The 12,578-nt window shown below is 51.2% G+C and overlaps 1 protein-coding gene across 4 annotated transcripts in view; it reads left to right on the top strand.

Annotated features, from left to right (window-relative positions):
- The window catches only part of Dennd3 (DENN domain containing 3), a 52,148-nt gene extending 43,695 nt beyond the window's left edge, over positions 1-8,453 (top strand). For 3 of the 4 annotated variants that reach the window (XM_060389292.1, XM_060389291.1, XM_021628966.2), the window contains 6 exons: positions 1,377-1,516; positions 2,037-2,194; positions 3,873-4,006; positions 5,343-5,458; positions 5,565-5,702; positions 7,009-8,453. In XM_060389292.1, coding sequence (XP_060245275.1) covers positions 1,377-1,516; positions 2,037-2,194; positions 3,873-4,006; positions 5,343-5,458; positions 5,565-5,702; positions 7,009-7,209 — 887 coding nt within the window. In that variant the 3' untranslated portion in view covers positions 7,210-8,453. Of the gene's footprint in view, positions 1-1,376; positions 1,517-2,036; positions 2,195-3,872; positions 4,007-4,902; positions 5,025-5,342; positions 5,459-5,564; positions 5,703-7,008 lie in introns of those variants that run through there. The other variant, XR_009593688.1, reaches the window with a different exon arrangement.
- The last annotated feature ends 4,125 nt before the right edge of the window (positions 8,454-12,578 follow it).

Here is a 12,578-nt window from a genome sequence, read left to right as displayed (position 1 = left end):
TAGGGTGGTGGGATAGCCTGTCTCTATCTGGGAAGCTGGAGCCCTACTCACTGTAGTCACCATACCAGTTCCAAGTGGACTGGAATCTAGATAAGAAAGTACTTACAAGTAAGTGCAGTGACTCCCAGACCATCACACCAATAGCACAGCCATGACCAGGTCAGCCCCAAGTTCCTAAGTACTGAAGGACTCCGTGGATCTGACTACATTAATGGTACCTGGGCTGGTGAGGTGGCTCAGCAGATAGGGGTGCTTGCATGCCAACCCTGACAACCTGAGTCTTATCCCTGGAACCCACGTAGTGGAAGGAGAGGACTGACTCCCCAAAATTGTCATCTGACTACCACTTATGTACACACACACACACACACACACACACACACACACACACACTCATGCAAATAATAATGGATTTACGAAGTTACAATCAGGAGAGTGGCAGCTCAGGGGCTCGACTGGTAAGTGTGATCCTGGCATGATGGCATCCTGAAGGGCTCCCACCCAGCCGTTTGAAGCATAACTCCCTGAGACACACACCTCACAAGAGAGGCCACCCCAGCGGGGACACTAGTGGCCTCATGATCTTTCAGGGCAACACCAGTAGATCCAAGCTCTAAACTAGAGTCAAGCTGGACATGGTGACACTGGCCTACAGTCCTCAGTGCACAAGAAGGTGAGACAAGGCAGCACCAGCCTGGGGAACATAGCATGATCTCATCCCAATTTATATATATGCACAGACATATATGTATACCTTTATATACATACACACACACACACACACACATATATATATACATACATACATAATATGTATATATGTGTGTGTATATATATCCCTTAGAGTTCTCAAACTTTTTAAAATTTATGCCAAGCTAGATGTGATGGTGCATACCTATAATCTCAGTATTCAGGAGGCTGAGGCAGGAGGATTATCACAAGCTCAAGATCAATATGAGCTAGGTAAAACTCCATCTCAAAAGCCCTAAACAGATTAGTTGACCCCCAACCACTAAATGATGGTGACGACATGAAGCAAACTCTGCTACCTAAGCTCTGGGTGGGTGTGGAAATTGGTGGGTACACTGTATCTTGGTTTCTCTTCCCCTCATGCCCAGTGGTCGCCAGCCCTTTTCATACCTCCTGCTGACCTGTGGGCCCTGGTGCATACCCGTATTCCATGTAGTTGTGTCTGTCCCTTTCCGGAGCTCACAAGACTCTAGGCTCCCGGGGGAGGGTGGCGTTCTGTCATCTCCACACCCCTGCGCTTTGCAGTGCACTGGGGTTCTGTGGGTATCTGGAGGGTAGGAGGCATCCCCTCCCTCACCATTGATCTGACAGTCACTTAAAGGCTTTGGGGCTGCCTTCCCCTTCAGGGCGCCTCGACCCTGCAGAGAAAGTTGAAGATGCACACCCCAAGTTGTGGTGCGCGCTGAGTGAGGGCAAAGTGGTCGTGTTTGACGCCTCCTCCTGGACCATTCATCAGCACTGCTTTAAAGTGGGGGCCTCCAAAGTGGTGAGTCCAGTGCCTTTAACCCGGTGGATATTCAGGGTGAGTCAACAGCCAGCCAGTCGTCTAGCATCCCCTGGGTGTTGAGCCGGAGTCTGAAAAGCCAGAGTCCCTAAGAACATGCCATCTGAAGAGGCCCTGATGGCTTGGTTGGCCAGTCCTATAATCGATCTTCATTACTGCAAATTCGGTTACCTACTAAAACCTGTCTTTACCCCCAAACCGATGCCCACGGTACCTCTGGGGTGATCCAGACATGGTGTGCACCGTGGGAGTGTCAGTGCCCCAGTGTGTGAGTCTGCTGAGGCCGAGCAGTAATGGTGTGCCTCGTAGCTCGCGCCGTGGACCACAGTCCTTTCCCCAGTGTGTTTTCTGCCATGGTTTATACTGTGTCCTCAATGAGGCATCTTTAAAGTGACTTAGAGGAGCCCCTGTGGGGTCAAGCTCGCGTTGGCCGATTCGGGGGCTGGCGGCAACTGGTGAAGCTGGTCTATACATCTCACCCTTCCGTCTTGGCTCCCGTCAGAACTGTATGGTGTTGGCAGAGCACAGCCAGGTGTGGGTCGGCTCTGAGGACTCCGTCATCTACATCATCAACGTCCACAGCATGTCCTGCAACAAACAGCTGACGGATCACCGCGCTGCGGTCACCGGCTTGGCCGTGCAGAATGGAAAGAAGCCCAGGTACCAGGGCCCTGTAGGGTAGGAAAGGGCTTGGATGGTGAGGAGTTTTGGCCTCCCGGCCAGGCAAAAAGCATCTGGAAGGAGAGTAGGTAGAAGACACGTGTGGCCTGGTTCTACGTGTGGCTAAAGAGAAGGGAGTCTTTTGAGATGACTAAAGCAGCATTGGCTCTCTGCCTTACAGCCAGTGCTTTTTGCGAACTGGAGGGGGCGCACCCTCCAGGAAATGCTGGTTGTGGATGGACTTCTCATTTTTCCAGACATCAGAAATCTGGCTTTGTGTGAGAGAGCACCTCAGTTCTTGGTGTCGACTCTCTCTAAAATGGCATTGTGGACATTCCTCCCCAAGCCCCCAAGATTCACCAAAGGCCACCTGTCTGCAGGCGGATGAGGGCACTTCCCCCTCCTGAATCTGTAAGCTAGTGTTGTAAGTGTCCTGAGGTGGGCCTGGCACCCTGGTTGCCTTCATTTTCAAAGCCTTCCACCTTGCTTGAGGGGCCTCCACCCTGCCTCCCAAACGTGTGCAAGGCAGGCAGCTCTAGATGCTGGCAAATAGACAAGAGTCACCCCATTACATGTGAACCCCATTTCACCCATGTGTTCCTGCCTCTACAACCCCAAGTCCACGGCCAAGCCTTCCTGGGAGAGCTTTGACCTATAAAACTCTCAGATTATCCTGGCCAGTGTGAGGGTAGAGGGAGGTATAGGATGCTACGCAGGCACAGGCTGGGCGCTTGGGGGGTAGCCCTCAGGTGGAGCCCTCACCCATCTACTCATCCTTTAGTGGGGCCAGCACATAGAAGCGGGTTTGGGGATGCCATGGAGGCCGCCCCCCTCAAGGCCACCTGCTTCTGGGATCACCTGTTCATGTATATGCTGATGGACAGCCTCCCTGTGTAATGGTCTCCCAAAGCTACCTTGATGGAAAGCCAGAGCAGTAGCTTAGACAAAGAAGTCACCAGGGTGGGAGGCTCCCTCTGGCCTCCCCAGATAGGATGGCTGCCTTGGCGTCTCCTGGCTCGTAGCTATATTATTTCAACTTCATCTTCCCACACACTCCCACAGTGTGTGGCCATCTCTGGGCTCAGGCTTCCCATGTCTAAAGACAGCAGGGCTAATATTAGGGCCAGGGCCTACTGTAAAGACGGTATGTCAACCTGGACATATGCAGAGACCCTCTTTCTAAGTCGGGCCATATTCCGAGGTGCTGAATGCAGGGGTTCCACTGTACCATTTCTCAGGAACACAGTGCAACCTGTGATACTGGCCTGTGTCACATCACACTGTCTTTACTTACCTTAAGAATACTAGCTTCCAAGTGAGCTGTTTCACCCATCGTGCCCTGCAGCACAGTCAGGCCTGACAGAACTGGGAAGGTACAAGGATCATAAATAGTACTACCCACTTCTAGGTGCTGGTGAGCCTGCCCTTCCTGGGTCCTCTGAGCTGGACAGCCCTGCTCAAGACTTGGTGCAGTGAATGGTGGTACCAGGGCTCTCTGACACCCCATCGATCTCGCAGGGGCTAGAGAGGGGAACTGGCCACCCAAGATCCTGTTCTGCCTCTGGTGTGACACACTTATGACTATCCGTACTGTGAATGGTGGCTTCCTCGCCCCCAAGGTTAGCTGCAGGGCGCCACATGGCCTGTTGAATGCATGCGCGTGTTTTTGATCCCTCAGCGAGGTCTACTCCTGTAGTCTGGATGGGACAGTCCTGGCGTGGAACGTTAGCACACTTCGAGTGACCAGCCGGTTCCAGCTGCCGTATGGTGACCTCACGTCCATCAGCCTGCACAGTGACCGCCTGTGGTGCTGTAAGTTTTCAGGTCGTCAGCCAGTGAGCAGGGTGCCCTGACGCTGTTCTGGGTCGAGCCCCTTTCCCCTCATTGAATGTTTTCGGCTTTGAATTTAAATGGTTCCTCCTCTGCTGGCAACCACGTTGCCCCAGTGGCTTGGCTTGCTCCTCTTCAGGCTTCCTCTCCGTTCCTGACAGGCTGGTGGATGGCTGCCATCTGCTACTTGTTTGCCTCTCTCTAGCTCTCTCTCTTTTTTTTTTTTTGTACGCTGCTCTGGGGGTGAGCCTGACCCAGTGACCTGGCTTGTCTCCTGCAACCTCTTCAGAGGGGGCCACACCTGCCTCTGAAGGCCAGCCTGGCCAGCCTAGCTATTGTCACCTGTATCATTCCTGGCCCATCCCTGGGACCCCAGTGGCTAGAGCCGAGTCAGACAGTTTGCCAAGCGCTGAGGGCAGGGGCAGGCTCTAGGCTAGTGGCTTACGTTCCAGCATGTTTCAGAACATCTTGGAGTACAGGAGTCGCCTGTACCATGAGGCCTCTCTGAAGCAAATATGAGGCCATTTGAATGCTGTCCAGCAAGGTGCTTAGGCCTAAGTGTCCATTTCTGCATGCTCTTCCTTGCTCTGACTGTCTCTCTTCCTCCTTTGTCTTGTTTTTCCAGGGTCCTGTGTAGACCACATTGGCCTCAGATTCACTGGGTAGCTATGGCTCATCTTAAACTTGTGATCTTCCTGCCTCCACTGTCCTCACTCTGTCACCAGGCCTTACCTGAGGAGAGCTAATGATTCTCAGGTGTTTGTTAGCCTCCCACCGCCGAAACCCAGACTGTTGGCCTGCCTTCTGGTCCCTCCGTACCTGCCTGCTGCTGCCCTCGCTGTTTTAACCCAGTTCCCTCCTCTCTGCTCTCTTTGCAGCTTCCCTTTCTGCTTCCCTTTTGTGTGGGGGCTCTTAAGGGTGGTACTGTGTGGCCTCACATCACTGGGCAGTCAGCAGTCCTTCAAGGAAATTAAGAGACCTTATTTTGCCAGGATGCAGGGTGAGTCCTGCCACCAAGGTTTTCCCCTGCTTTGCTTCGCTGGGATGCTAAGCATCTCCCAAGCTTGGGCTTGGGCTCCTGATCACCATGAAGTGACAGAGAATGGGGAGTAGCTGTGTGTGTTAGAACATCTCATGGGAACTGTGAAAAGAGCTTCATGGCAGTCATAGAAAGAGACCCCAGCTGGGCAGACAGTACCTTTCAGCTGTGGATTGAGAACTTTAACGAGGCACTTGCCTCCTTCCTGGCCTTCCAGCTTTTCCCCTCCTGTCTTGAGCATGCTCTGCCCATCCTTCCTCTTGGTTCTTCCTCCCACAGGTACAGGCCGCAGCATCATGGTGGTGACTCTGCAGGGTTTCGTTCGTCGAGAGCTGAGGATTGATAACTCTAACGAGGCACTTGTCTCCTTCCTGGCCTTCCAGCTTCTGCCTGAGGTACTCCAGGCTTGTGTGTTCAAGTCCAGGCTTGTATGCTCAAGTCCACGCTTGGACTATTTTGGTCACAAGGCCATTCATTGTCTCACGGTGATTTTTATCCCAGAAGGAGCAGCTGTGGGTGGCCTGCACGGGGGGCAGTGAGCTGTATATCTGGAGCCTGAAGGACCTGGGCCAGCCTCCTCAGAAGACCCACTTGCAAGACTGCACAGAGGTCAGCTGCATGATCCGTGTGAAGGGGCAGGTGAGGTGAAGGCGTCTAGCCACCAGTGTCCCTCAGGTTTCATAGTGCTCCATCTGGGGAATGACAGTCTCACTTCCCCTCATCTGGAGGCCGAGTCAGTGCCAAGCCCAGGTGTGGGCAGGTTGGCTGCTTCTCAGTGGAGACCTGCCTTCCACATAGCTTCTGGTGCCCCCTGAGGCCATGCTTGACCATCTTGGCTTGTGGCTATGCCTCTGCCATCTCTGGTCCTCACATGGCACCTCTCTGTGTCTCTTAAGGGCCCAGGCCACTGCAGCCAGCCACATCTCACCTAGGAGTCTTTCCAAATCATTTTCCATTCTGAAAGGTCATGACTTTCTGGGAGATGTTATTCAGCATGGTAGCCTGCCCAGTCTACAGTGTTCCCACATACAAAGTACAGCCACACCACCCAACCCCAAGCCCCAGAGTTCCAGCCCACTTTGTCACTTCACTGACCTTATCTGAGGAGAGCTGCTCGACCCAGGGGCTCGTCAGCCTCCCACCACTGTAGCACAGAGCTGAGAAGGGGAAAGGTTTCTGTGGTCCATGGCCAGCAGACCCATAGCTCTGAAGCTTGCTTGGGCCGAGGCACAGTGTGGATGAGTGTCCATGGTAGAAGACTGCTCAGGTCCTGGCCAGGAAGCAAGCAGCAGGAAGGGACTTGGGTCCCACAGTCCCCTCTGGGGTACCTTTACTGACCTCAAACCTCCCACAGAGCTGAACCTCCTGCAGGGTCCAACATACTCCAGGAGAGCCAAGCCGGGGTATTAGAGAACACTCATGTCAACTGTAGCAATAAGGCTGTGAGTTTGGTCCATCCTGGGGGCCCCTCCTGTGTAAAATGCAGTAGTGGAACAGGCCAAGGCCAGACAGTCCCATCCCCAAAGCGAAAAGTTAGAATGAAAGGGGAAAAAAAAAAAAAAAAAAAAAGAGGTGACAGGTCCCAGCCCTGCCTAACATGTGGCAAAGAAATTCCACCGGGGCGTGGCCCCACTTTATGGAATCATAACTGGTGAGTCAACTGTGAACTTGATGTGAGATAGTCACATGCTCACTGCTCAGGCCTCTGCATCCATCCTCTCCCAATTACAACTGAGGTTGAACTCCAGTCCAGGAGACAGTGTTAGCTGTGGCCACATTGTCTCTTGGGCTTCCAGGCCCAAGACTAGCCCTCTATGGCCTGACGTATATCCTAGCTCCACCAGGTAGCCCAGTCTCTTGGCTAGCAGGAAAGGACATGAGTTTGGGGAGGTGCATTTATCATGAGCACTCAGCTTCAAGGGGTATCCCTGTTTCTTCCCTACAGATCTGGGTAGGTGGCAGGGGACTGTCTCAGGGAAAAACCAGAGGGAAAATCTACGTGATGGACGTGGAGAAGATGACGGTAGAAAAGGAGCTGGTGGCACACTTGGACACTGTGAGGACCCTGTGCTCTGCCGAGGACCGCTACGTACTAAGTGGAGCAGGCCAGGAGGAGGGCAAGATCGCCATTTGGAAAGTTGAGTGAAAGCTACGTGCTGAGCTGGTGTGCTCTGCAAGAGGATGCCCCCATCACACAGTTTTGTCAGTGGCCAGATGGGGCCTGTTGTCTGCTCCCAAAGGCCTTCTTCACCTTGGGTGAGCAGCTACATCTTATTGCTGATAGCCTCCACTGTGAAGTTACCTCACGTTACCTAGAAACCCTCAGAATCCACAACTTGGAGCCAGCACCACAGCTGCCAACTTAGCTGAATCACATGTGACCTGGAGTCCGAGTGACTGGCCTCTCCTCTTCATTGACTCTTCATTTGTTTGCTCTGCAAACACTTAGGCAATGGCTGGTGTGTAACCATCAGCCAAAGAGCCTTTCAGGTTTCCACGGACTTCCTGCTTCCAGGGAGGCTTCTGAGCATTTGAGGGTAAATTCTGACAGAACTGGCTGGCCCTGGCCAGGCTATCCCACTTTAGGGATGGTGACCAAGGCCTGCCTCAGAGAGGGGCCAGAACTGATCACGCCTGTCTGTGCAGAAACTGGGCAGCTGAGTGGCTCTGTCTCGGCATTCGGGTTTTAATGATGAAGAGACCAACGACTGCTGACAGGAAGTTCATCCCAGAAGCACACACATGAGTAACTGCCTTGCTGGATCATGGCTTGTCTGCACTTGGTGCTTCCCTCATGTGTACGCGAGACACCTCTCTATCGAGCTGGAGAGAGCTATCTGCCGCAGGGACTTAGGCATGTGTTTACCATACATCTCCAACTCCATTCTGGAAGTGTTCTGTGAGGTGTTTTCCGGTGTGGATGCCAGGCACAGGGAAGATATGGCTTGTCTCCCGCAAGCTCTGCATGGAGCCTTCTGTATCCCTTGCCTTGGGTTTTCAAGGCATGTGCGCCACGGTAGAGCCAGTCACTAAGGGGTTGCCAATGGTCCATGCCTGTCTCTCAGACCAGGCCAGCGACCCAGAGGTACTTGAACACATGCATGGGAAGATGTGGGTCCAGGCTTGAAGGGTCTGTGCCACTGATGGCTGGTTCCCTTGAGGTATGGCTCCCTTGAACGCAGTGCAGAAGATCTCAGAGCCATACGCCTCCCTAGAGCCTGGGTGTTCCAGGTGTCCAGAAGGACAATGCGGCCAGCAGCCAAGGGCACTGGCTCAAACTGTCTTTGTAAAATTCAATCATAAATACATTCTAAGTTATTTAATGCCAGGCCATGTATGACCAGGTGTTTACTTACAGCTTGTGGATAATAAACCCTTTTTGTTAATAAATGCTTGAGTTGGCTGTTGTGAATGGGTAGAGAGGTCTTAAGACTGGAAGTCTTTTTCTTTTTCTTTACAGTGCTGGAGAAGGAACTAGGGTCTCTCCCTGATAAACAAGGGGTCTAGCACTGAACCACACTCTCCTCCACCTTGGAGATCTCTTGAAGTTAATTATTTCCACTTTTGAGACAAGGTCTAACTGTGTAACCCAGGATGGCTTCAACCTCCAGCTCCTGCCTCAGTCATGCAAGTGCTGGGGTGATTGGCATGCACTTAGCACACACGGGAGACTTCTTAATTTCTCTGTTCATTTTAAGAGCCAATCAAGCTCTTCCAAAACAGACTTCTCTCATTTGTGGTGATAATTTCTAAGATCTCATATGGAACTGGAACAAAGAGCCACAGCCTTTGCGGAGCAGTCATTTAAATCGGAGGAGCAGTGAACAGTGGTGGGCTCTGGTACCCAATGGGCTGCAGTGAGCACATGGCTCCAAAAGAGCCTCATGAGGGATTATTGAGATGAAAAAGTGTACTTGGATGCTTTTGGTTTCTTCTGAGTCTGGGGCACAACCAGTAAGGGGTGTGTGTGTAAACTCATCTTGATGATGGCAAAGAACATGTCTCCCTGGCTCTAGTTATCCCCTTGAGGGTAAGAAAATGTGTTCTGTGACTGTGTGCCTGCTCTCGGCTCTGCAGGGTTTGACAGTGGTCAGCCATGGGCAAGGTGGTAGCATGGTCAACTGTGCATCACTGGCATCTCCATGTGAATGGTTACAAAACAAAATGCTTACCAAGTGGCCTACCGGGCCAGGAAGTGGTAGCACACACCTTTAATCCCAGCACTCGGGAGGCAGAGGCAGGAGGATCTCTGTGAGTTCGAGGCCAGCCTGGTCTACTGAGCCAGCTCCAGGACAGCCAAGGCTACACAGAGAGACCCTGTCTTTGGGGAAAATTAAATCTACCAGGCACAGCGGGTCGTGCCTGTAATTCCAGCACTCTGAGATCCCGAGGCTGGAGGATCGTGTCATGGTAGCCTGGCTTCAAAGCCAGCCTGGATAACTCGGTTGGGAGAGAGGTGGAAAGGGGCTGCAGTTGAAGCTCAGCATCTGTATTAGTCACATTTCCTGTTGCTGTGACGGGACACCTGCCAAAAACAACCTAAGGGTTTGTTTAGCCCACATCTGAGGGTACAGTCTGTTCTAGTAGGGAAGGTGGTGGCAGGAGAGCGTGACCACTGGTCACGTTATATCCACAGGCAGAGAACACAGACAGGTGGATGCTGGTGCTGAGCTGGGCCCCTAACCCTTGGGGTGGTGCCACTTGAACCTTCAGTGTGCACGGACTACATTCTCTGAGAGAGGGACTGCCTGACTACATGAAAATGACACAACTGGGCTGGTGAGACGGCTCAGTGGATAAGTTTGCTACCAGGCTGGAGTTCACTTCCTGGGGCCTACACGGTGGGAGGAGGCCTCCTTCCTGAATGTCATCCTATGCTGTCTACCAGACGTGCGGTTTGTAAACACATGGCTGAGATAAAAGGGCAAAGAATGATATACAAATGCCACACACACGACACTCATGTGGCCGTGCTCCTGTCACACACAACCAACTTCAGGAAACAGTGACTAACTGCCAACTTAGAAAGTGGAACCCATCCCAGGACTCAGGAAGTGAAGGCAGGGGTCAGGAGTGCAAGGTTACCCATAGCCATGGAGCAAGTTTGAGAGCAGCACCCCCACCAAAATTAGGTTATGTTAGTAGAGACATGAAACAAAGAGGACAGAAAATGGACAAACCCCAGTCTACACATGGAGACTATGGCATCTTTCTTTCAGTGATTGGTACAGATTCTAAGGCTGTAGAATACCCAACAGCAGCAGTGCAGGGGGAAAGCTCAGAGAGCAGCAGCACATGCTGTACAAGAGTTAGGAATGGTCCATATCCCGTAGAACAGGAACATGCTCTCTGATCACACAGTTAAAAAAGGTTGTAATCCCACTCGGGAGGCAGAGGCAGGCAGATGGCTGAGTTTGAGGCCAGCCTGGTCTACAGAGGGAGTTCCAGGTCAGCCAGGTTCTGATCCTACAGAACATGCTCTCTGACCTCCCTGAGGTACTGGAGTTCAAGCCCAGGGTTTTGTTCATGGCAGTAAAGACCTATAGCAACTGGGCTGCCTCTTCAGTCCTATTCATGGTGTTTTAAAGTGTTTGCAAGCTTACAAAGAAACTTCTTAGCTAGAGCACCTGCTGGATGCACGCATGACATGGAATAGTGGAGACTCACTGCTTTTCCCAAGATGGGGACAGGCAGGACGTTTGCTCTCACCTCTAGGCAATACTGTACAGAGGCTCAGCTATTGCACTGGGCAAGAACAGAAAGCATATGAAGACCGGACTGGTTAGGTGTGGTGGCTCATGCTTAATAATCCTGGCATTTGGAAGGCTGAGGCAAAAGTATTGCCTGGAGCTGGAGGGCAGCTTGAATCTATAATATGAGCATCCACCAAAAAAAGCAAAAGAAAAACAAGGGCTGAAGAGATGGCTGAGTGGTTAAAAGCAATGGCTGCTCTTCTAGAGGACGCAGGTTCAGCGCCCAGCACCCATGTGGCAGCTCAGAACTGGCTGTAACTCCAGTTTTAGGGACTCTGATGACCTCTTCTGGCCTCTTTGGGCATGGGGCAGGCATGTGGTGCACAGATTCAAGCAGAGAAAACATACCCACCCACATAAAATAAGTTGTAAAACAGCTAGGAAGGGCTAGTCTTCAAGGAGCACGGCTGTCTGCTTGCTTGCTTTGCTGTGCGTGCAAAGCCGAGGAATATAGAACTTGGTAATGGATGTGACGTCAGGACACAATACTGCAGCAGAAAACTGGGGACATTTAAGCTGTACTGACAGTGCAGAGCAGCCTGGGGTGGAATGACAACCAATGGAAGAAGTGGAAGGCCAGAAGGCCAATATCCTGAAAGCTGGGACACCCTGGATGGAGAGTTTAAAAGTCTCAAAAGATACATTGTTCATGAACTGCAAAGTTTAACAATGTGGGCTGGAGAGATGGCTCAGAGGTTAAGAACACTCGCTGTTCTTCCAAAGGCCCTGAGTTCAATTCCCAGCAACCACATGGTGGCTCATAACCATCTATAGTAAGATCTGGTGTGCAGGCAGAATGTTGTATAAATAATAAATAAATCTTAAAAAAAAAAGTTTAACAATGTAATGACTTCTCTCCTATGTGACTGACTCACGGATTCCAGTCGAGCTAAGGATTACACCACATGAAGAAATATTGAGAAAAAAACGTTTTAAAAGGAGATCAGAGAGACAAGTCCCACAGGACGTGATTTTCAAGCATCCTGGCAGTGATTGAGAAAGCAGTGGTGCCATTGTCGTGACAGGTAAGCAGGCCAGAAGGACAACAATGCAGGTCTGGTGACTGCAGAAACAGGAAAGCACCTGCTGAGCATGGCTATGTGTGTGTGTGTGGGGGGGGGGGGGGCTTGCAGCCCTTGCTGCATGAGGTGGCTGTTACTCCCTTGACCTAATGTGCAGCTGGATGCTCTGAAGACAAGTATGGGAAAGGACTGCAAGGCTGCTTTCAAGAACACGTGAAAAAGACCAGTGAAAAAGGCTACATACGAAAGAAGATCAACTGATTAGACTCCATCAAAACACAGAATTAAAAAAAAAAAAAAGCCGGACACAGTGGCGTATGTCTGTGATTCTAGCTGTTCTCAGGCTGAGGCAGGAAGATCACGGTGAGTCTGAGGCTAGCCTGAGCTACGGAGCAAAACCCTGTTTCAAAATCCATAATATAAATGAATAAATAAAAGAGAAAAAAAAATCCCATAACTGGGGGAAACACTAGATCTGACAAAAGTTTTTTTTTTAAGTTAAATCCTCAATATGTAAAGAACATCTACAAATTAACAAGAGGAAAAGCCCAGCTGAAAGCTGAGTAAAAGGTACCTTACCAATGAAGCTACTTAGATAGCCACTTAAAAAAAGCTGCTTAATGAGGCTACAGAGATGGCTCTTTGTTCAAAGGCACTTGCCTCCATCGCAGAGGTCCTGGGTTTTGTTCCCTGCATACATGTGGTGGCTCACAGGGTCTGTAACTCCAGCTCCATGGGAT

The sequence above is a fragment of the Meriones unguiculatus genome, chromosome 8 (assembly GCF_030254825.1).
Source record: "Meriones unguiculatus strain TT.TT164.6M chromosome 8, Bangor_MerUng_6.1, whole genome shotgun sequence".
Classification (NCBI taxonomy): domain Eukaryota; kingdom Metazoa; phylum Chordata; class Mammalia; order Rodentia; family Muridae; genus Meriones; species Meriones unguiculatus.
This window is presented reverse-complemented; position numbering and strand designations above follow the sequence as displayed.